This window comes from Cebus imitator, unplaced genomic scaffold (genome assembly GCF_001604975.1).
Source record: "Cebus imitator isolate Cc_AM_T3 unplaced genomic scaffold, Cebus_imitator-1.0 Scaffold42, whole genome shotgun sequence".
In the NCBI taxonomy this organism is placed as follows: Eukaryota; Metazoa; Chordata; class Mammalia; order Primates; family Cebidae; genus Cebus; species Cebus imitator.
This window is the reverse complement of record NW_016107357.1, coordinates 17,835,722-17,856,884: the sequence shown is the minus strand read 5'-3', so window position 1 is coordinate 17,856,884 and position 21,163 is coordinate 17,835,722. Positions and strand designations below refer to the sequence as shown.

The window sequence follows — 21,163 nt, the reverse complement described above, 5'->3', positions numbered from 1 at the left end:
AAATGGGAAAAAAAAAAAAGAAATTATGTGAGCTAATAAATATGTTAATTGGCTTGATTTAGCCATTCCACAACATTTACATATTCAAAATACCATGTTGCATACCATAAATGTATGCAATTTGTATTCATGAACCTAAGAAATAAACAAAATAAAAATATTAATTTTTTAAAAAAATTGGTCTTGACGTCCTTTTATAAGATTATCAAGGCATGAAAAAAGGAAAGGTTTATTTAGCAAGATCAAAAAATATGAGTTATCTTTTTAAATCAGAAATAAACAAAGGCAGAATGGTAAATAAGTAAATAAGTTTCCAGGTGATATGCTTGATCCATAGCCTATTTAGAAGTACATATATTTTTTTGAGACACAGTCTCACTCTGTCACCCAGGCTGGAGTGCAGTGGCACCATCTCGGCTCACTGCAACCTCCGCCTCCTGGGTTCAAGCTATGCTCTTCCTCAGCCTCCCGAGTAGCTGGGATTACAGGTGCCCGCCCCCACGCCCAGCTAATTTTTATATTTTTAGTAGAGACGGGGTTTCATCATGTTGGCTAAGCTGGTCTTGAACTCCTGACCTCGTGATCCACTCACCTAGGCCTCCCAAAGTGCTGGGATTACAGGCGTGAGCCACCATCCCTGGCCTACAATTATATTTTTAATGTCTAAATGTATCCTGATTTGTTATGATTTTCTTCTGTTATTTTTTGTGATACAGTAGATGTGATCTTTACGATATCAGTGTCTCATGTCCTAAAGGATATTAAATTTTATAAATGTTTCATGCATGTAGCATTTTATATATGTCAAGCTTTTAATTGGTGTGTGTTTATATTTTTATTAATATTTGTTAATGTTTCTGAGAGTTGTCTTAGATCTATCACTGATTGTATATTTGTCTATTTCTTTTTGAAAATCTACTATTTTTCTTTATTGGTTTTTGAAGCTGTTTTACTTGGGGTACACATGAGTAGTATTATAGCATGATGCTTGTTTTCCTGATCCTCCATCTAGTGATCTTCTTTCCTTATTATTAATTTTGCTTTAAGGGCAATTTTGTTTTATGTAGAAACTGATAGAAGGAAAGTACATCAGTTTCATTTTGAGCAGTGTTGCCTGGTATATCATTTTCTCATTATTTTCAACTTTTCCATGTTCTAAAGTTCTTGATGTACCTCCTGTAGCAGTACACCATGTTATTTTTTTGAATCCAATCTAACAATTTCTGTTATGCATATGGAGAATTTAATCCATTATGTTATTATGTTATGACTAATGGTATATCTCAATTTATAGCTGTCATCACATTTTATTTTTAGAAGTCATTACAAAATAACTATAAAAGTATACACTTCAAAGCATTATAATAAAATTAGCTTCATTAATCCATCACGAAGTGGATAATTAGAACATTACCAACAATATTACATCTATCTGTGTGCTCCTCCCCAGCTTACATCTCTGCCTATATTCTGTACCAAAGATAATTACTGTCTAGAATTACAATTTCATTGATTGTAAAAAGTCAGTCCTTATCAAAGTATATATCTCTAAAAGATGTATTTAGTTTATATTTTTTAGTTTTACTTACTATTGAGCCTCAAAGATGGTGTTACTTTATAGGATATGTTTTTTACACCCTTATTATTTTTTAGGTTCATCTATGTTGTCATTTATGTTTCCTTGATTTTATTATTAGACTATATCCAACTTGACTCATTTTCTTATTAAAGAATATTCCTCCCACCTCCTATAACTTTCCCCTTATTTTTTTGTTGTTCTAAATCATGTTGCTATGAACAATAGTTTGCCTGTTTGTTGGTGCAAATTGTCTCTAGGGCATATCTCCAGGAGTGGAACTGCTGGGGAGCAAGATGTGTAAGTGTTTAATTTCACACGTTGCCAAATTGTTCGCAAAATGGTTGTTAAAAAAAAATCCCCATTTTAGGCTTGTGCTGATCTGCATACATATGAATACCTGTTATTACGAAGATTTCCATCAACAGAGAAAGAATAAAATTGTTATCTAATGGCAAATTTAGAAATAGTATACAGACTGCCAGCAGGTGCAAGTATAATTTTCATGTAAGGGCTTCAGCTTTTCTAAATCTTTACCTGTTCTCAAATAATTACTGTGTTGCATTGTGACAGCAACACAAGGAATAAGGATTAATAAACACTGAAGGCAGAGGACATTAGTTCCTCAATGAGCCAAACTTATTGTTAATCCCCATGCCGTATATATCTTCCTTTCTAACAATCTATTATCTACCTCTCTTAAAGTTAGAAATTAAAATTGAGATGACTATCATAAGGACAGGTATTATTAACCCACTTGTTTCAACAGAAAAAGAAAACCAGACATTTTTGACAAAAGATAACTCTGTTTAGCTGATTGTTTTGATGGTGAAAACTGCCTTTATCAATCAGGTTTTATAACAGATAGATTCTATACATGAAATAAGTTGAATTGCACTCCAAATACATACACACACATGCTCACACACTCACACATACACATACATAGTATTTGATACAAACAATTGATTAAATGTATTATGCTGTCAAAGATAATGTGTAATTAGCATTTCTACTTTCTTATCCTTCTAAGTAAAAGAATAGCAGGTATAATTACTAGTTTGTTGATTTTTTGGTTTTCGGTTTTGTTTTGTTTTAGCCTTAATAATGCCTTTTTCGGATACTTTCCAAAAAAACCTGAGAGTGAATAACTTTAATGAGAGGATAATGAATTCTTTTGCAAATTAGGTAGATTCCAATTTTTTGCTTTCAAGAAACTGAACAAGGGCATAATTAAGCTGTCACCCTGAAAAATCATTAAATATGATTTTTCATAATAAACAATTATGATTTTTGGTTCACTTAACTCAATGATCTTAATAACAAAAATTATTTATGTGAACAAAGAATGCAACCAATCTCCCAACTTGTCTCTATCAATAAATATTATTTGTACATGGATACATAAGTGGATAAAGAATAGCTTAATCTATCTTACTATGAGCTATTTCCTATAAAAATTTTATTTTTATGAATTTTTATTAAAAATTAATTTGTTATTTTGAGCACCTGTGTACTAAAATAATATGATAACTCAGGAGGAAAATTTTACCTTAACGATTATGATCACAGATAACAAAAACAATTAAAAATTCAATTCAGGTATATATCTTAGTTATAATGTAGGATAGCGTACTCAAAGACTGCCAAGCATAAAATATTGATTATTAGCATAATATACAAGAGAAATAGTTTGGAAATACAGTTCAAAAAGAAAAATGAAGTAATGTAAAATTCTCTATTATCAACAACATTTTTATGTCATTTTTAAACGGATGATGGCAGATATCTAAACACTGTGGTCTGCTCTCATAAGATGCACTCGAAGTTTATGAAAAAGTGTCATTTTGAAAGGTAAGTATGTACAATGTATCATAAAATCACATCTTTTGGAACTATTTAAATTTTCAAAGAAAAATATTAGAACCTAAAAATGTGCAAGGTAACAATGCAGTTCTTATAAACCCATTTACGGAGCACCTGAGCAAAAATGTTCAGACTGTCGAACTAGAAGACTTGCTTAAATCTTCATTTGCACCGCAAAAACACAATCTCTACTTGGATTTTATGTTTTTCTGGGGTAACATGAGGCCTGGGGTGACTGATGGAGATTACGGGGTTGCTACTTTGATTGTTACCTCGATGCTATTATTTAATACATTTACAGGTCTGCCAGTGACAAGTCTTGTGCTTCAGAAAAGTAGCTTGAATACTTAAGTTTAAATAAATAAGAAAGTAATATGAAACAGCTACCATTTAAGTAAGTATTATTAATGTCCATCGGCAGATGAGAAAGGTGAGGTCTTAAGTGAAACAGGATCATAGACATGGGTCGTAGAACAGCAGGCCAAACCAGTTCCACTGCATGTATCTACCTCAATTTTCTCATCTTAAAATGTGGAAGATAATACTGGCTTCATAGTTATTCCTCAAATGTATTGTCATTGTAAAAGTAAATAAAATTATAAAGATTTTTAGACAGAAAGTAGAAAGCTATATGTAATCATTCAAAAATATAAATATCTCTGTTCACATACAAACATACAGTTTTTATAACCAACTCCCAAATATATTCTGAGCTTTGTTTCATCATTCAGCAATGTGATAGAAACTATTGTCTCACCAGATACTTAATGTAACCCCAGGGTAATTCAGCTAGTTTAAATTTCTGAATCAGAATTTTTTTTGTTTTTTTGAGATGGAGTCTTACTCTATTGCCCAGACTGGAGTGCAGTGGCACAATCTCGACTCACTGCAGCCTCTGACTCCCAAGTCCAAGAAATTCTTCTGCCTCAGCCTCCCGAGTATCTGGGACTACAGGCACGTGCCACGACACCCAGCTAATTTTTGTATTTTTAATGGAGATGGGGTTTCACCATGTTGGCCAAGCTGATCTCAAACTCCTGACCTCAGGTGATCAGCCTGCCTTGGCCTCCCAAAGTGCTGGGATTACAAGCATAATCCACCACGCCCAGCCTTGAATCTGAATTTTAAAGCTTCAGTGTAAGCAAGGCATCTGTGTGTCCATCAAGAGTTATTTGGTTGCACTAAACTCTGCATTTAATGTTGCCTAGTCATTCAACTTACTTCTTGGGTAGCTTCATTTTTTTCACCTTTTCTTCAGCATGTTCATCTGATATACCCACATGACATCCTAATGCCAGCAAAGTCCTGGAAAACAAAACCAAAGATAAGTGTGGTCGTTCCTTCTCTCTGTCCAGAGCAACCCAACATGACAGCAGTGGCAATGAAGTATAACCTTGAAAGCACAGCAGAAGCTGTGTTTTAAAAGCAAAAAAAAAATGTATTGGTTTGCTAATTTTCACTTCTGAGTTAGGGATAAGACACTGCAAACTGAAATGACACAAAAAGGAATACACTGAAAAGTAGGTCCCTCCAACCTTTTCTTGTAGTTCTGTTTCCTTCCTCTAAAGGCATCAATTGTTACCAATTCTTCAATATCTTACTGGTGAGTCTATGTACATACTAAAGCAGGTATATGTTGGGCTGTGTGTGTGTGTTTGATACTGTTTTACCTTTTATACAAATGGGTATACACAACAGACATTTTGAGAGAATTCATCTTTAGTAACCATGGCACTGAGTGGTTTCTCCTGCCTCGACAGAGTAAGAAATAATGGCATAATATTTTGGGATTACAGAATTTCTAAAGTCTGGTCAGTTCCAGTAAGAATGTGGGAATTATCTAAAACCCATAATACTTATCTAAAACCCATAATACTTATCCCTATGATATTTCGATAATGTATGGATAGAAAGGTTGATAGTGTGTATATATATATATATGTATGTATTTCCATATAGACAGGCATCTATATCTATAAGCTTAACCATATAGACAGACGTATATAAGCTTATACATATGGATATCTACCTATCCATCTATACACACACAATTATCAATTAAATTTAGTAATATATCAAAAATTAAAATAACTCCATGAAATTATCTTTCTAGTGTTAAATTGCAAAACTGTGGATAGACCAAGAGCTCACTGAAGGTATAAAATAAGCTAAATAAGGAATGTGCATGTTGAAATGGGATTGGTCAGCAATAGAATAGAAAACAGACTCACAGGAACAAATATGAATTATACTTATTCAAACACTATCCAGAGAACAGGACAATTTTACCAGCATCCTCCAATCCTTTATTTAGTCATTCAATAAATACCTGTTGAATCGTCTCAAGTGGCAGGCCCTGTGCTACAGACAATAGGCAATTATGATAGGAACTTAAGTGCAATGAGATAATCATAAGGCTAGGAAAGTATCAAAGAGGGATGTCCAATCCAGCTCAGAGAGATCAATCAGCTCTCAAGATTGATCATAATATTAGGATTTATCATAAACTCAGGCAATTAAACCTTTGAGCGTATGTCCACCAAGTAATCTTCTGATTGTAATGTGTCTTCCCAAGCTGATCTGTAAAAATGAATATTTTGGGTTATAAGGCAGTTATTATCACTGCAAATTAGTGCCTCAGTGTTACATGCCATGAATGTAGTCAATGTGAGTCCAGGCTGAGAGACAAAGTCACATGGTGTGCTCACATCAAAAGTAGGCCTGAGCCATAGAAAATTTAATTAGTTAATGTCATCCTTAAGGGCTTCTGAGAGAGCCACTGTTTTATACCAACAATACTATAATCTTCTCATAACTTATTCAGCCTCATAATCTTCTTCCCAGTGCAAACTACCTAGAAAAGCATGAATTCAACTCACATGGACAGTGAATAGAATAGACCATATGTGCATAAAGATGTAAGTCTATAAATATTTATTGAGTTACCACCATACCTAAGGTATTCTGTAGTACACTAGTCCCTCCTTATAAATGGCTGATATGTTCCAGGACCCCCAGGGGATGCCTGAAACCACAGATAGTACCAAACCCTATACTTTTCCCTGTCCATCATACGATGATACAAACTAAAATTTTACATGTAAATTAGACACCATAAGGGATTAAAAAAAGTAACTAATTGAAAATAGAATGATCATAACAATATATTGCTCACAATTTCACAGACAGAATTATTGTTTTGGAGATCTTAGCAACTTCACTATACAGTTTTTTTTGCTTTTTTTTTTTTTTGAGATTGTTTTTTTTTTTTTGAGATGGAGTTTTGCTCTTGTTGCCCAGGCTGGAAGGCAATGGCACGATCTCAGCTCACGGCAACCTCCGCCTCCCAAGTTCAAGCTATTCTCCTGCCTCAGCCTCCCAGGTAGCTGTGATTACAGACATGCTCCACCATAGCTGGCTAATTTCATATTTTTTGTAGAGACGGGGTTTCTCCAAGTTGGTCAGGCTTGTCTCGAACTCCCGACCTTGGGTGATCTACCCACCTCGGCCTCCCAAAGTGTGGGGATTATAGGCGTGAGCCACCACGCCTGGTAGTATACAGTGTTTTTCTTCCCTTATTGAGAATATTCGCCTTTTCACTTAAAAGAAGCACTTTATGGCTCCTCTTTGACATATTCAAATTGCCAGCATCATTAATTTTGTGCTTTGGGGCCATTATTAAGTAAAATAAGGGTTACTTGAACGAAAGCACTACAATGCCATGACAGTCGGTCTAATAACCAAGATGGTTACTAAGTGACTGACAGGTGGGTGGCCTATCCAGTATGCACCAGAGAGACAAAGAGATGATTCACATCCTGGGCAGGAAAAAGTAGCAGGATGTGAGAGTTCATCGCACTGCTCAGAATGGCGGGCAATCTAAAACGTATGCGTTGTTTGTTTCCAAAATTTTCCATTGGATATTTTCAGGAGGACTACTGCACATGTTTCTGTTGACAGTGTTTATAGTCTGATGAGAGAAAAGACGATGAGTGAAGAATTATAATAAAACCAAGTAGGGTTCCAAGTTTTAAAAAGTTGCATGTTTTAAGAGCGTCTTTAAGATATTCCAAGAAGAATAATTAAAAATTTCAAAGATGAAGGTATGTGGGAATGAAGGGTAATGAGATGAGGAGGCAAATATTCCAGGTTGGCTAACAAGATAGACAACCTACAGAAGCAGAAGATTGTGGGTATGTGTGGCAGGGGCAGAGAAGAGCTGGACTGGAGTATAAGATCTGACCACAAACTCCAGGTTAACGGTAAAAAGAAATACTGGAGCAAGTTTGGGGTGCACTATATACTTCATAAATATTTCTTATTATGTGTGATGGCTAATTTTGTATATCAACGTGGCGGAGGCATAATGCCAAGATATTTAGTCAAACATTATTCCAGATGTTTCTGTGAAACTATTTTTGGATGAGGTTAACATTGGTACACTTTAAGTTCATATGGAACCAAAAAAGATTCCGAATAGCCAAAGCAATCCTAAGCAAAAAGAACAAATCCAGGGGCATCACATTGCCTGACTTATATATAAGGACATAGTAATTATAACAGCATGGTAATGGTACAAAATTAGACACATAGAACAATGGAATGGAATACAAAACCCAGAAATAAGGTCACACACCTACAATCAACTGATCATTGACAAAGTTAACAAAAATAAACATTGGAGAAAGGACAACCTCTTCAATAAATGGTGCTGGAAAAAATGACTATGCATATGCAGAAGAATGAAACTGCACCTCTATCTCTCACCACGTGCAAAAATTAACTCAAGATAGATTAAAGATATAAATGTAAGACCCAGAAGAAAACCTAGGAAAAAAAACTCTTCTGGACATTGGCCTAGGCAGTTTATGATGAAGATCCCAAAAGCAAATGCATCAAAAACAAAAATAGACAAATGTAACTTAATTAAACTAAAAAGCATCTGCACAGCAAAAGAATATATACAGTAAACCGAAAACCTAAGGAATAGGAGAAAATATCTGAAAATTATACCCCCAACGAAAGACTAATATCCAGAATCCACACAGAACTTAAACTCAAGAAGAAGCAGCAAACACTGATACTTTGGCAAATTAAAGCACCACATTTAACTTAAAAGCAATGAAAAGCCATTAAGGGATTTTATTTTATTTTATTATTTATTTATTTATTTAATTTTTTTTTTTTTTTGAGATACAGTCTCACTGTGTCACCAGGCTGAAGTGCAGTGGCATGATCTCAGCTCACTGCAACCTCTGCCTCCTGGGTTCAACTGATTCTCCTGCCTTGGCCTTCCAAGCAGCTGGGATTAGCAGCACCCACCCTGATAAATGGCCAATTTTTGTAATTTTAGTAGAGACAGGGTTTCACATTGTTGGCCAGGCTGGTCTTGAACTCCTGACCTCAGATGATCCGCCTCCTCCCAAAGTGTTGAAATTATAGGCGTGAGCTACTGTGGCCCCATTAAGGGATTTTAAATAGAAAGACTGACATGGTTGCCTTAATGTTTGAAAAAATCGATAGAGGTGCTGTTGCAATCTGTTTGCTAGTATTTTTGTTGAGGATTGTTGTGTCTAGGTTAATCAGGGATACTGGTCTTTAGTTTTCTTTTTTTGTTGTGTCTTTGCCTGGTTTTAGTACAAAGGTGATACTGGCTTCATAGATCGGTTAGGGAGAATTCCCTCCTCCTTTATATTTTTTGGAAAAGTTTCAGAAGGATTGGTAATAGTTCTTTGTTTGTTAAGTATAATTCATCTGTAAATCCATCTGATCTGGGCTTTTCATTGTCGGGACACTTTTTATTAATGATTCAATCTTTTTTTTCAAAGTCTCACTCTGTTGCCTGGTCTGGAGTGCAGTGGCACAATTCCAGCTCACTGCAACCTCTATCCCCAAGGTTCAAGCAATTCTCCTGCCTCAGCCTCCTAAGTAGCTTGGATTATTGGTGTGTGCCACCATACCCAGATAATTTTTGTATTTTTAATAGAGTTGGGTTTCACCATGGTGGCCAGGCTGGTCTGAAACTTCTGACCTCAAGTGATCTGCCTGCCTCGGCCTCCCAAAGTGCTGGATTACAGGAATGAGCCACCATGCCTGGCCACTGATTCAATTTTGCTACTTGTTATTACTCTGTTCAGGTTTTCAGTTTCTTCCTGGTTCAGTCTTGGGAGGGAGGCTGCATGTGTTCAGGAATTAAGTGGGTTTTATATCAGGAACACAAGGATGGTTCAACATATGCAAATCAATAAACGTGATACATCGCATAAACAGAACCAACAACAAACACCATAAGAGCATCTCAGTAGATGCAGAAAAAGCATTTGATGAAATTCAGCATCACTTCATAATAAGAACTCTCAATAAACAAATGATAAAAGGAACATACCTCAAAATAACAAAGACCATATACAACAAATCCACAGCTAACATCATACTGAATGGGGAACGTTGAAAGCACTCCCTCTAAGCACTGGAACAAAACAAGGAGGTTTACTTTCACCACTCCTATTCATCACAGTACTGGAAGACTAGCCAGAGCAGCCAGGCAGTGGAAAGAAATAAATGGCATCTAAGCTGGAAAAGATTAAGTCTAATTATCCTTATTTGCTGATGATTTGATCTTAATGTCAAACAAAATCTAAAGATGCCACAAAAGACTCTTATTTGATAAATGAATTCAGTAAAGTTGTAGTATACAAAATCAATGTACAAAAATTGGTAGCATACCTATAGACCAATAACAATCTAGCTAAGAAATCAAGAAGGCAATCTTATTTACAATATCCACATAAAATTAAAATATATTTAACTCAGGAGATAAAAGATTTCTACAAAGGAAACTACAAAACACTGATGAAAGAAATCATAGATGATGCAAACAGAAAAACATCCCATGATCATGAATCCAAAGAATTAATATTGTTAAAATGATCATACTGCCCAAAGCAATCCACAAATTCAATGCAACGCCTATCAAAATACTAGTGTAAGCTGGGTACAGTGGCTCACACCTGTAATCTCCATGTCTACATGTCTACTCAAAATACACAAAATTAGCCAAGGGTGGTTGCGGGTGCCTGTAATCCCAGCTACTTGGGAGGCTGAGGCAGGAGAATTGCTTGAACCCACCAGGTGGATGTTGCAGTGAGCCGAGATGGCACCATTGTACTCCAGCCCAGGGAACAGTGTGAGACTCTGTTCAAAAAAAAAAAAAAAGAAAAGAAAAGAAAAGAAAAGAAAAGGAAAAAAAAACAATGTCATTCTATCATTATTCACAGGATTAGGGGAAAACAATCCTAAAATCCCAAGGGGGAAAAAAAGAAGGCATCATATTACCTGACTTCAAATTCTATTATAAGGCTATAGTAATCAACACAGCATGGTACTGGTATAAAAACAAATAGATCAATGGAACAGAACAGAGAACCCTGAAATAAAGCTACATCTTCACAGCCGTATTTGTTGGCTTTGACAAAGCCAACAAGAACATACATTTGAGAAAGAATACACTCTTCAATAAATGTTGCTGGGAAAACCAGATGACCACATGCACAAGAGTAAAACTGGACCCCTATCTCTCACCACATACAAAAATCAACTCAAGAATGGTTAAGACTTAAGACCCAAAATTATAAAACATACCAGAAGAAAACCTAGAGAACACTCTTCTGAACATTGGTCTAGGCAAAGCATTTATGACTAAGGCCTCAAAAACTCAGGCAACAAAAACAGAAATAGAAAAACAAGACTTGTTAAAACTAATAAGCTTCTGCACAGTGAAAGAAAGAATCAACAGAGTGAAGAGATTACCTGCAGAATGCAAGAAAATATTTGCAAACACTTCATCTGACATCAAATTACTCATTCACACAGAATATACAAGAAACAAACAATTCAACAACAAGAAAAACATCAAATAGTCTTACTAAAAAGTGGGCAAAAGACATGAATAGACATTTTTCAAAAGAAGACATACAAATGGCTAACATATATATGAGAAAATGCTGAACATCACTAATCATCAGAGAAATGCAAACTAAAACCACAATGAGGTATCATCCTACACCAGTCAGAATGGCTATCATTAAAAACGAAACAAAAAAACAGATGTTGGCGAGGATGCAGAGAAAAGGGAGCTCTTATGCACTATTGGTGGGAATGTAGATTAGTGCAGTCTCTATTAAAAAATAGTATAGAAATTTATCAAGGAGCTAAAAATAAGACTACCATTCAATCCAGCAATCCTACTATTAGATATCTACCCAAAGGAAAATAAATTGATATATCAAAAAGACACCTGCATTTGTATGTTTATTGTGGCACTATTCACATCAGCAAAGATAACAGAAGAAACTAAGTGTCCATCAATAGATGAATGGATAAAGAAAATGTGGTATATATACATAATGGAATATTATTCAACTGTAAAGAAGAATGAAATCATGTCTTTTGTAACAACCTGATTAGAACTGGGGATTATTATCTTAACTGAAATAAGCTAGACACAGAAAGGCAAATACCTGTGTTCTCACTCATAAGTAGGTGTTTAAAAATGTGTATACATGGACAGAGAGAGTAGAATTATAGATAATGGAGACTTGGAAGAGTGAGGGGGTTGGAAGGGAGTAGATGATGAGAAATTACTTAATGGGTACAATATACATTAACTGAGTGTTGGAGAAGGAGAGGAACAAGGAGACAGAGAGGGAAATTAGGGAGAAGGAGAAGGAGGAGAGGGAGAAGGAGAGGGACAAGGAGAAGGAGAGGGAGAGGGAGATTAGGAACAGGAGGGAGAAGGAGAAGGAGGAGAAGAAGGGAAAGTAAGGGAAGGGGAGAGGGAGGGGGAGGGGGTTGGGGGGAGAGGAGGAAGAGCAATAGAGGTATGAGAAACCAGCTTGCTCCCTTGCTCCGCCTCTCCCCTTATCTGTTATTTGTCTCCCTTCCATATTGCTTTCCTCTCCATTCCTGTGTCCTGGGTCCCTCCTGTTCCTCCCACCCTTTGCCACATACATGTACAAGCACACTACATCACCTAAAAATAATTTTCAGGAAAAATACTTTGCTAGGAGAAAAACATCGTATCATTGTAGTGTCACTATATTTTTGTTAACTTCCAAAGAAATAAATTCTATGAAAGTGTATTATATGTTGATTAAAATCCTTCTATCAATTATTTCTAAAATGTGAGCTGTTTATTCTGAAATTAAGATCTGGAATTTGGAAAATAATGAAAACTAAACCAGAAACTGAACGTTTGGTAACACTGATCACATGAAGGGCATCTGGCAGGCATGCTCTGCCAAGCGGTGCTGTTCTGAGAGTGTCACGATTTTACAGTGCTGTAGGGAACCCAGATGAAAATGCAAGTCTAAAGTAAGTTGTCATTGTCAACAATTTACATAAGAAAACAAATCACAGACACAGCATCCAAAATTTACATTTGATTAAAACACTCCTCAACCCAAAATAAGGGATATTCTGGAGTAATTTCTTGCTTATTTGTTATTTAGAACTTCTAAAGATTTAAACAAATGAAGCTGTTCATCCTTCCCATGATATATTTATTAAACAAACAAACAAAATACCTAGACTGTGCTTCCTCTGTCAGAAATACGGTGTTAAAGGCTTTATCAATATCCTATCAGTCCCTATAATAATTCCATGAAGCAAATGCATTATAATCCTCATTTTACTAAGGAGAAGAAAACCTAAGGTTCAGAGAAGTTGAGTGACTCCAGCCACATTCCCTTGGTGGAACAAGCCCTTAAGCCCAGACGACCCAACTCCAGAGTCTACGTTCTTACCTACTCTGCTCTGGGGCCTGCCAACTAAATAAGTGAATAAAGGAAATATAGAAAGAAAGTACTATACCTACTCTAAACCACTGGAATTGGGGATAGCATAAATCTTAGAGAAGTATGGGTGTTTTCCCCTAATTTGATGTGTAAATCAATCAACCAATCAATCAATAAAAATCAGTCCATCATATAAACTAGCTATAAGAAAATCAACACTTTGGGAGGCCGAGGTGGGTGGATCATGAGATAAGGAGTTCAAGACAAGGCTGCCTACATGGTGAAACCCCATCTCTACTAAAAATACAAATATTAGCCAGGAGAGGTGGCGCGCACCTGTAATCCCAGCTACTCAGGAGGCTGAGGCAGGAGAATCACTTGAACCCAGGAGGCAGAGGTTGCAGCGAGCTGAGGTCACACCACTGCACTCTAGCCTAGGCAACAGAGGAAGACTCCATCTCAAAAAAAACCAAAAAAAACAAAAAAGAAAATCAACAAAGAAGTGGCTCTAGCCTAGGCAACAGAGCAAGACTCCATCTCAAAAAAAAAGAAACAAAAGAGAAAATCAACAAAGAAGTGTTAAGAGTTTGCTTGCGAAGAGGGTGATTTACATTCACCAGAGAGAATAAAACCACAGTAGGTGCCGTCTGAAGATGAACCAAACCAGCCACCAGCAGCTGGTAGCAATGACATTGGATTACATGTAACAGTCAAAGGCACAACATGCTGAATGCAAATACAGAGATTTCTACACTCCAGAATTTACTCTCTGCAATAGCTGGCTTAGCTGTCAATTGCTAAAATGACAGGGAATGCAATGCAAATTTAAATTATGTTAGACCATGACCTTTCAATAAAACATTTTGTTGTAAAAGATGAAGAAATAATGAGCTGCCATGAATTCCTAAGCTAAATATACAAACCTCATGTCAAGGGCACAAAGGAAGAACAGAGGTGCTGAATCCAAGCACTCAGGACACAGGGCTTATTATGCATTCCTTATTACAAGCAAATCTTGTCATTTTTAACCTTTAGGTTCTCAATTTACTTGATGTATATATATTATTCTTTCTTTTAAGTTCCTAGTAGACCCTAAACTCACTCATGCCTAGCGTGTGTATTTCCATGATAACCTGCATCCTTGAGGATATAGAGTTAGGCATTACTTAACAATGGGGACATACTCTGAGAAATGGGTCCTTCAGCAATTTCATCATTATGTGAACATCACACAGTCTACCTGTCCAAACCTAGATCCTAGAGCCTGCTACACACCTAGGCTATACAACATCACTTATTGCTGCTAGGCTACAAACTTGTGCATGTTACTTTACCAAATACTGAAGAGAACTGTACTTCAATGGTAAGTATTTGGGTATCTAAATAAAGAAAAGATAATGCATTACACTAGGAAGTATGACAGCTATGCTGTCCTAAGCGATAGGAATTTGTTTCATGGCCACCATCATATATACAGTCCATCACTGAGTCAAACGCTGTTAGGCAGCTCATGACTCTGTATGTGAGCCCAAATTCTAGAATTTGAAATGAGGTTCAAATTTTATGTTCCAGGTCCCTGGTAAAATAATTTCAGTGGAAATAACTTTTTTACTATTCTTCACAAAAATCGCTTCATAACTGAATTAACATATAACTTCAAGAGGTGGTTTTCTGTTTGTTTGTTTGTTGTCTGTTTCCAGGTAAGGCAGATAGGAAAATAGAAAAAGTTAGGAAACTCACTTCAGGGTCTCAAGCGACATTTGTAAGTTGTAATTGCGCTCCTGTTCAGGCAGCTTGGAGAACTCCACCAGGCATGGGTGCTGTCTCTTGTTGTCATCTCTAACCTGAAACAGGACAGGAAATTGACATAGAATCGTCTCCAGTGCCAGGCACTAGCAATGGAATTCGTGTGGTGGAAAGCAGAGGCGGAAGGCAAGAAGCAACACCCAGATCACCACCCCTGCAAACCTGCCTCCACAACCTCGCAGGCGCAGTGAGCATCTGAGGTCACTGGTAAAAGCTGGCATTATCCATGTTCCTTCCCTTCTGTTTGGCAGAGCTTCCACGAGCCCCCGCCATGCACGCTCCTACCCCAGATTCCCACAGGCTCACTCACTCAGCTCCTGGCAGCATCTGTTTACATCTTACTTTCCTGGTGAGGTTTACCCTGCCCAGTTGCCTAATTAGGACAGTCTTCCTGCCCATCCTACTCTTTTTTTTTTTTTTTGTCCACACGCCTTTTAACAGATTGGATTTATTGAATTATTGGGCTATTGTCTGTCTCCCTGAATTAGAAGATGAAAAATGCACACATTTTGGTCTCTTTTGTTATTTGATGTGTTCCAAACACCTAAAACATGCCTGGTATGAGTAGGCGCTTGACACGTTTTATAAATTGAAATAAATTCTGTGTGAGAAGGGTGTGGTAACGACTTAGTTTTAATTCGTAGTAAATTTCCAGTGTAGAACCAAACTGATTGCAGGCATCAATTAATGACAGGACTGACAGACATACACACTTTGAGGTGGTTCTGGCTGTTCATTTTACCCCCTGCAAGTTACCTCCTGATCTCACAAATCACCCTATTACCTTCACAAAATCCATTAGCATCCTATGCAGGCAGTTTTTATATTAATCCTTGAAACTGTATATTAGCAATCACATTAAACTAAACGCAAGGTTTTAGGAATGAATTAATGAGAAAGATGTTCTCTCTCCTGCATTCATAATTAGGTTTGTTATCTTCTCAGAGACCTAAATTGCATCGGCATTAATGCTGCGGCAGCACCCAGATAGCAGCCATATGCTGTCAGGGAACAAATTACTTCATGGGCATCATTACCAGGTCCTATGAATGCCACATAACAAGTACGCAAATATGAGTGAGATTTTTTGTTTTAAGTCTGCTACAGTCACCAAGTTAGAAATGATGTATTTATTCCTTTCTTTCCGGTCATCATTACAAATGAACAAGACTTGTATAGAAGCATATATTAGGTATACTTATTTCATTGCATAACTCTGAAGATGAAATTGAGTTATGTAATTTAAACTCTCAATCTCTAACCCTACAAATGAAACACAAAGTGAACATTTGTAAAACGAATGTGCCTGAATCCGGAGATAATCTCCCCATTTAGGTCATCTCTACTTTGCCTCTACTCTCTATACCAGAGAATAACCAACACCACCATCTTCCGCAGTGTCTAAGCCAAACCAGCTATCTGCCCAGATTCCCTTCCTTCTCCTACTGTATCCCATACGTGAACACTGAAACATCTCCTGAAATCACATCTCTCCACCCCTGCTGCAGGGTTCTGAGTCACCTGTCACCTGGGGTCCCTGTGCCCTCTCCCGGTCCCTCTTCCTGACTCCAGACTCTCTACTCTTCCACGTTCACAGCAGAGCTTCTTTTGAAAGCAGGCATAAGTCTGTCACCTCCCAGCTAAGCATTTTTCAATGCTCTTTAGTCCCCTACAGAATAAAATCACTTTCTTCCCAAAGTCTTTTGTGACACACTTCCTTCCCAAATGGTCTGGCTTCCCACCTCTTCTAGTCTGCACCGCAAAAGAGGTGTCCTCTTGCAACACTGCACTACTGAAAAGTCATGGCAGATGTCCTGTCTCTTCTGCCTCTCACTTTTACACATGCCTGGTCCTCTGCCTACCACACGTTCATGCGCTCTGATTGCCAGCCATCTTGGACTCATCCCTCAGCCTTGGACCAAATATTTACTTCCTCCTGGAAGCCTTGCCTGATTTCCCAGGAAAGAGCTAAATATTTCTTCTTTACTCTGTAATTGTTTGCCTAGCTATCATTCAATTAAACAGGAAAAGCCAAGAAGGCAAACACAACACCTTAAAAGTCAAGGTCTTTTCAAAATTGGGTCCCCAGTATTATACACCCCGGGCAAATAGTAGACATACAATCAATGTTAAAGGGAAAAATAAATGATAGATGGATCTGCCTTGTTATTCCATAAAATAGAGCCCTTGCACTATGCTCCTGGGAAATATATCCCAAAGAAACTATAACTTCTTCAAAAAAACAAACAAAAAATCCAGCATGCTGGGCAGCTAAGTATAAATTACTCCACCCAAAAAATACTTGAATACTTCAAAACATCATTTAAAATGTTAAAGAATTTATGAAATCAACATAGTAATAGGCATCTATCTTAGTCTAGAATAAGACAGATCGCAGGTCAAGGATTATAACTACTGCACACAAAGGAGTTTCAGGGAAGATCTTGGAAAAGCAGCAGGCTGCAAATCATACATTAGATGAGAGAACATTTCCGGCACCAGGAAAGATGCGGATACTAATGCAATAGCAGCAGACCAAGGGGTTGGTGTCTCCCCAAAAGGTACATCAATCCCAGTGTTGCCTCAGTTGGCCTCAGACCCAGCAAAGGTTAACTTGGGTCAATTGTGAGCTTCCCGGCTCTGTGGTACCATATTATCTGTCAGTATCTGAAAACTCGAAGAGTGTTTTGAACATGACAGGAATAAGATGTATGGTATTAAACACAACTAAATTTAACTGGAAGAATCAATGAGACCTTATATTTCAGTCAGTTCTTAAAGAAGAAACACACCTACACTTCCTAAGGTTTCACTGCAAAACAAAATCATCTAGGTGAACTTACTGAGTTTGCAATAGAGATCGTCTTGGAAGCCCAGTAAAATATTTGCTATTACAATATGGGGTTCTGTTGTTTTACATTTTGTTTGTTTTTTATGTTAACTTTTTTTTTTTAATCTTCTTGGAGTCTAATTATCTTTTCCTATGTTTGAAACTTCTGTAGAACGTTACCTGTAATTCCTCTGGTGATTGATTACTTACGCACTTGTAGTTTCTCTGGTCCAACTGACTAATAGATAGTTCAGTCTTTTATTTGGCATTTATACATGTCCTTCAATTTTAAGAATTGATGAGGCCAGGCACACTTGTAACCCAGCCTGTGATCCCAGCAATTTGGGAGGCTGAGGCGGGCGGATTACCTGAGGCCAGGAGTTCGAAACCAACCTGGCCACATGGTGAAACCCCGTCTCTACTAAAAATACAAAATTAGTTGGTGTAGGTGCCTGTAATCCCAGCTACTTGGGAGGCTGAGGCAGGAGAATCACTTGAACCTGGGAGGTGGAGGTTGCAGTGAACCAAGACGCACCACTGCACTCCAGCCTGGGCAACAAGAGCGAAACTCCGTCCCCCCACAAAAAAAGAAAAAAGAACTGATGAATGTAGCACAAAACTAGGTACCCAAGTGTTTGCTGGTGTAACAAATGTCTATCATTTAGTTAATAAAAGCATCCCATTTTCTGGTCATGCTTCAGCAAGCCTTATAGTGACTTGCAGTCACTTTCTAAACTCTGTCTTAGAAAACCTTGATTCCAGTCTTGGAGCTGCTACTCACTAGCTATGTGATGCCTGCCAAGGCATTTAACAACCGCAAGAACTATCTGCTAGGTCATCACAAGTACAACTGACTTAGTAACACAACCCAGTTCACTGTAATGACACTTTAACCTAATAATCTGTATGTCAGGATGCAAAACACTGAATAAATATATCAATGCTACTGAGTAGTGTGAAGTATCACATGATGCTTCTACTAACATTAATAGTAAATATTATTTAGAGCTAAATGCAATGAATTATGATGGGTCAATACATTAATTTCTGTATTCAGTCAGGTATAAGAAAGTGTTACAGCCTTTGGGACACTTCGTATAATATCATAAAAATGAAGGTATTACCATGGTGAAAACAAGTGTATGATATATGCCAGGATTACACAGGAAGTTGTTTTAAATCTAAATTTTATTAAGTTGTAAACTAAGATATTCAGTAAGATATCATTTAGAAACACGTGCAATCATGATTTCTCAATCTTCATTCTACCTGTGAACCAACCATTAACCACTGCCCGCAGATCTTCTGCTTCCACACAGAAGTGGGATGAAAGAAAAGGAACGTCAGCAAGGGATGTTTCTTATAAGAAATGCTGCCTTATTTCTTTCCATTTTCAGTTTTCACTTTCAATTTCACCGAGAGTTTTTTTAAGTGGCTTAAAAACCAATGCCTATTATCTGTATATGTTAACCTCGATTTGAAAATAGAACTTTCAGCCCAAAGACTGATAAGTTTCAATTGTCTGGGAAGCTAGACCATCCTTCAGTGAGCCTGACAATAACAGCCGTCAGCCCCATTTACTATAATAATGTGGTAAAGGAAAACTGCACAAAAACTAATGTGTATGGGGAAAAAAATCCATCCAATTGATTGATGTCACCTCAGAGCAGGAAAAGGGAGAAAAAGCTATGTTTTCAGAAAGATGTATTAACAGAATCCAAAAATAAATTTCAAAATTACGTACCGGACCATACTGCCAGCCAAGCTCAATTTTATTCATAACCCAGAGCTCATGGATATTCTCTGCCAGTTTTTCTCTTATTCTTTCTAGATGAGGAGGTAACACGATCTAAAATTTACAGAAAGAAAAAGGAAAGACACATCGGAGACAAATGCAATAAGACGCAGTGCCCACAGTCTTCACTGCAAACTGAATGAAACTGCCTCATAAACCATTAAAATAATCATATAACAAAGTTCTATGCCATCTATTTCATGCCATTCTTTAAATAAATTTGCGGGCTTTTTTTTTGACAACTTAGGTTTCCAAATCAATTTATGAGCCACAAAAAAAATTGGAGTATTGGTGGGGACAACTGAAAGATGTTTAATGGACATGGAGCAACTACCAAAGAATGCATTATTTAAAATGAGAAACCACCCCAAAGCTCTTACACCCACCGGGCCAGCATTCATAAGCCAAGGTAAAGACAACCCAGTGCCCACATTATAATCCATTGGATCTTTGAGCAGGTAAATGTCTGACTGCAGTGATTGATGTCTTCCCCTACTCTGTTATTGTTAGTGGTTTCTAAATATAAGCCTCACAGAAATGAAAAAAAAATCTTTACATGTCACCATTGAAAGGAAGAGCTGTAATGTTCATAGAGAACATCTGGTAAGAGATGGATGGGTTGTTTACATCTTGATAAAGCACTTCTGTGTGACCCCACAGCTCATCCCGCAACACACGGAGTGGGCAAGTAACCCCAGTGCCCAATGATGAGGTGTCATTTCCATGAGAAGCAGGTGATGAGTTTCCTTTCCCTGATGAAGGTTATCTGGGTCTCAGGTAATCCTTAAGGTTCTACAATGACATAATCTAATTGTCCATTTCTAGCCTCCCAAATCTTTTTTCCTATAAACTTAGGTACCATTATACGTATCCTCCCACGTTGTAGCAGTGGGCAATGCAGACTGAATTTTGGCCATGAACAACATTGGCATGTTCATTTTAACAACATGATATATAAAAGGGGCACAAGAAATTGGATATCTGATTGCTAAGCAAGCGAAGCTTCTGAGGCATGGTAGTCATTCAACTTCAGACTTCAGAAACAATGTCTTTGCTCTTTAAAAACTAATAAACCAACTTTCAGTATCTAACCAACCTCACTGAAGCTACTCCACCATCAACATAAATCAATATTTAATTTATTGCCAACTTCGGAACTCCATTACATATATGGAACAGAAAAAGGGGAATAATGGCTGACATTTGTTGGGTGCCTATTTGCCAAGTAATACGGTGTCTATTAACTATGGAAACGTATTCTCAGCATCCCAATAAACAAGGTAAGCAGCTCCCCCAAGGGAAGAGTAGGCACTTGATGCCAGGCATTTTGACTCTAGAGCTGACGACATTAATCTATCCGCAAGATAAGGTCAGTTAATATTTTCTACGTAATTGTATCGAAGAAGGAAATCATTAAAAACTCCTATTTCCTATACAGTATCCTCATCTTTCTCTATATTCTCCTTAGATTCTCTTTTTTTTTTTTTTTTTTTTTT

At 37.1% G+C, this 21,163-nt stretch overlaps 1 protein-coding gene across 1 annotated transcript in view; it reads right to left on the bottom strand.

Moving 5' to 3' along the window:
* RYR2 (ryanodine receptor 2) overlaps positions 1–21,163 on the bottom strand; it is a 787,527-nt gene that overhangs the window by 308,639 nt on the left and 457,725 nt on the right. Inside the window, exons 23-25 of the mRNA XM_037737814.1 lie at positions 19,617–19,721; positions 14,977–15,080; positions 4,664–4,747 (exon numbers count right to left, since the gene is read on the bottom strand). Of these exons, the coding sequence (XP_037593742.1) occupies positions 4,664–4,747; positions 14,977–15,080; positions 19,617–19,721 (293 nt within the window). The remainder of the gene's footprint in view (positions 1–4,663; positions 4,748–14,976; positions 15,081–19,616; positions 19,722–21,163) is intronic.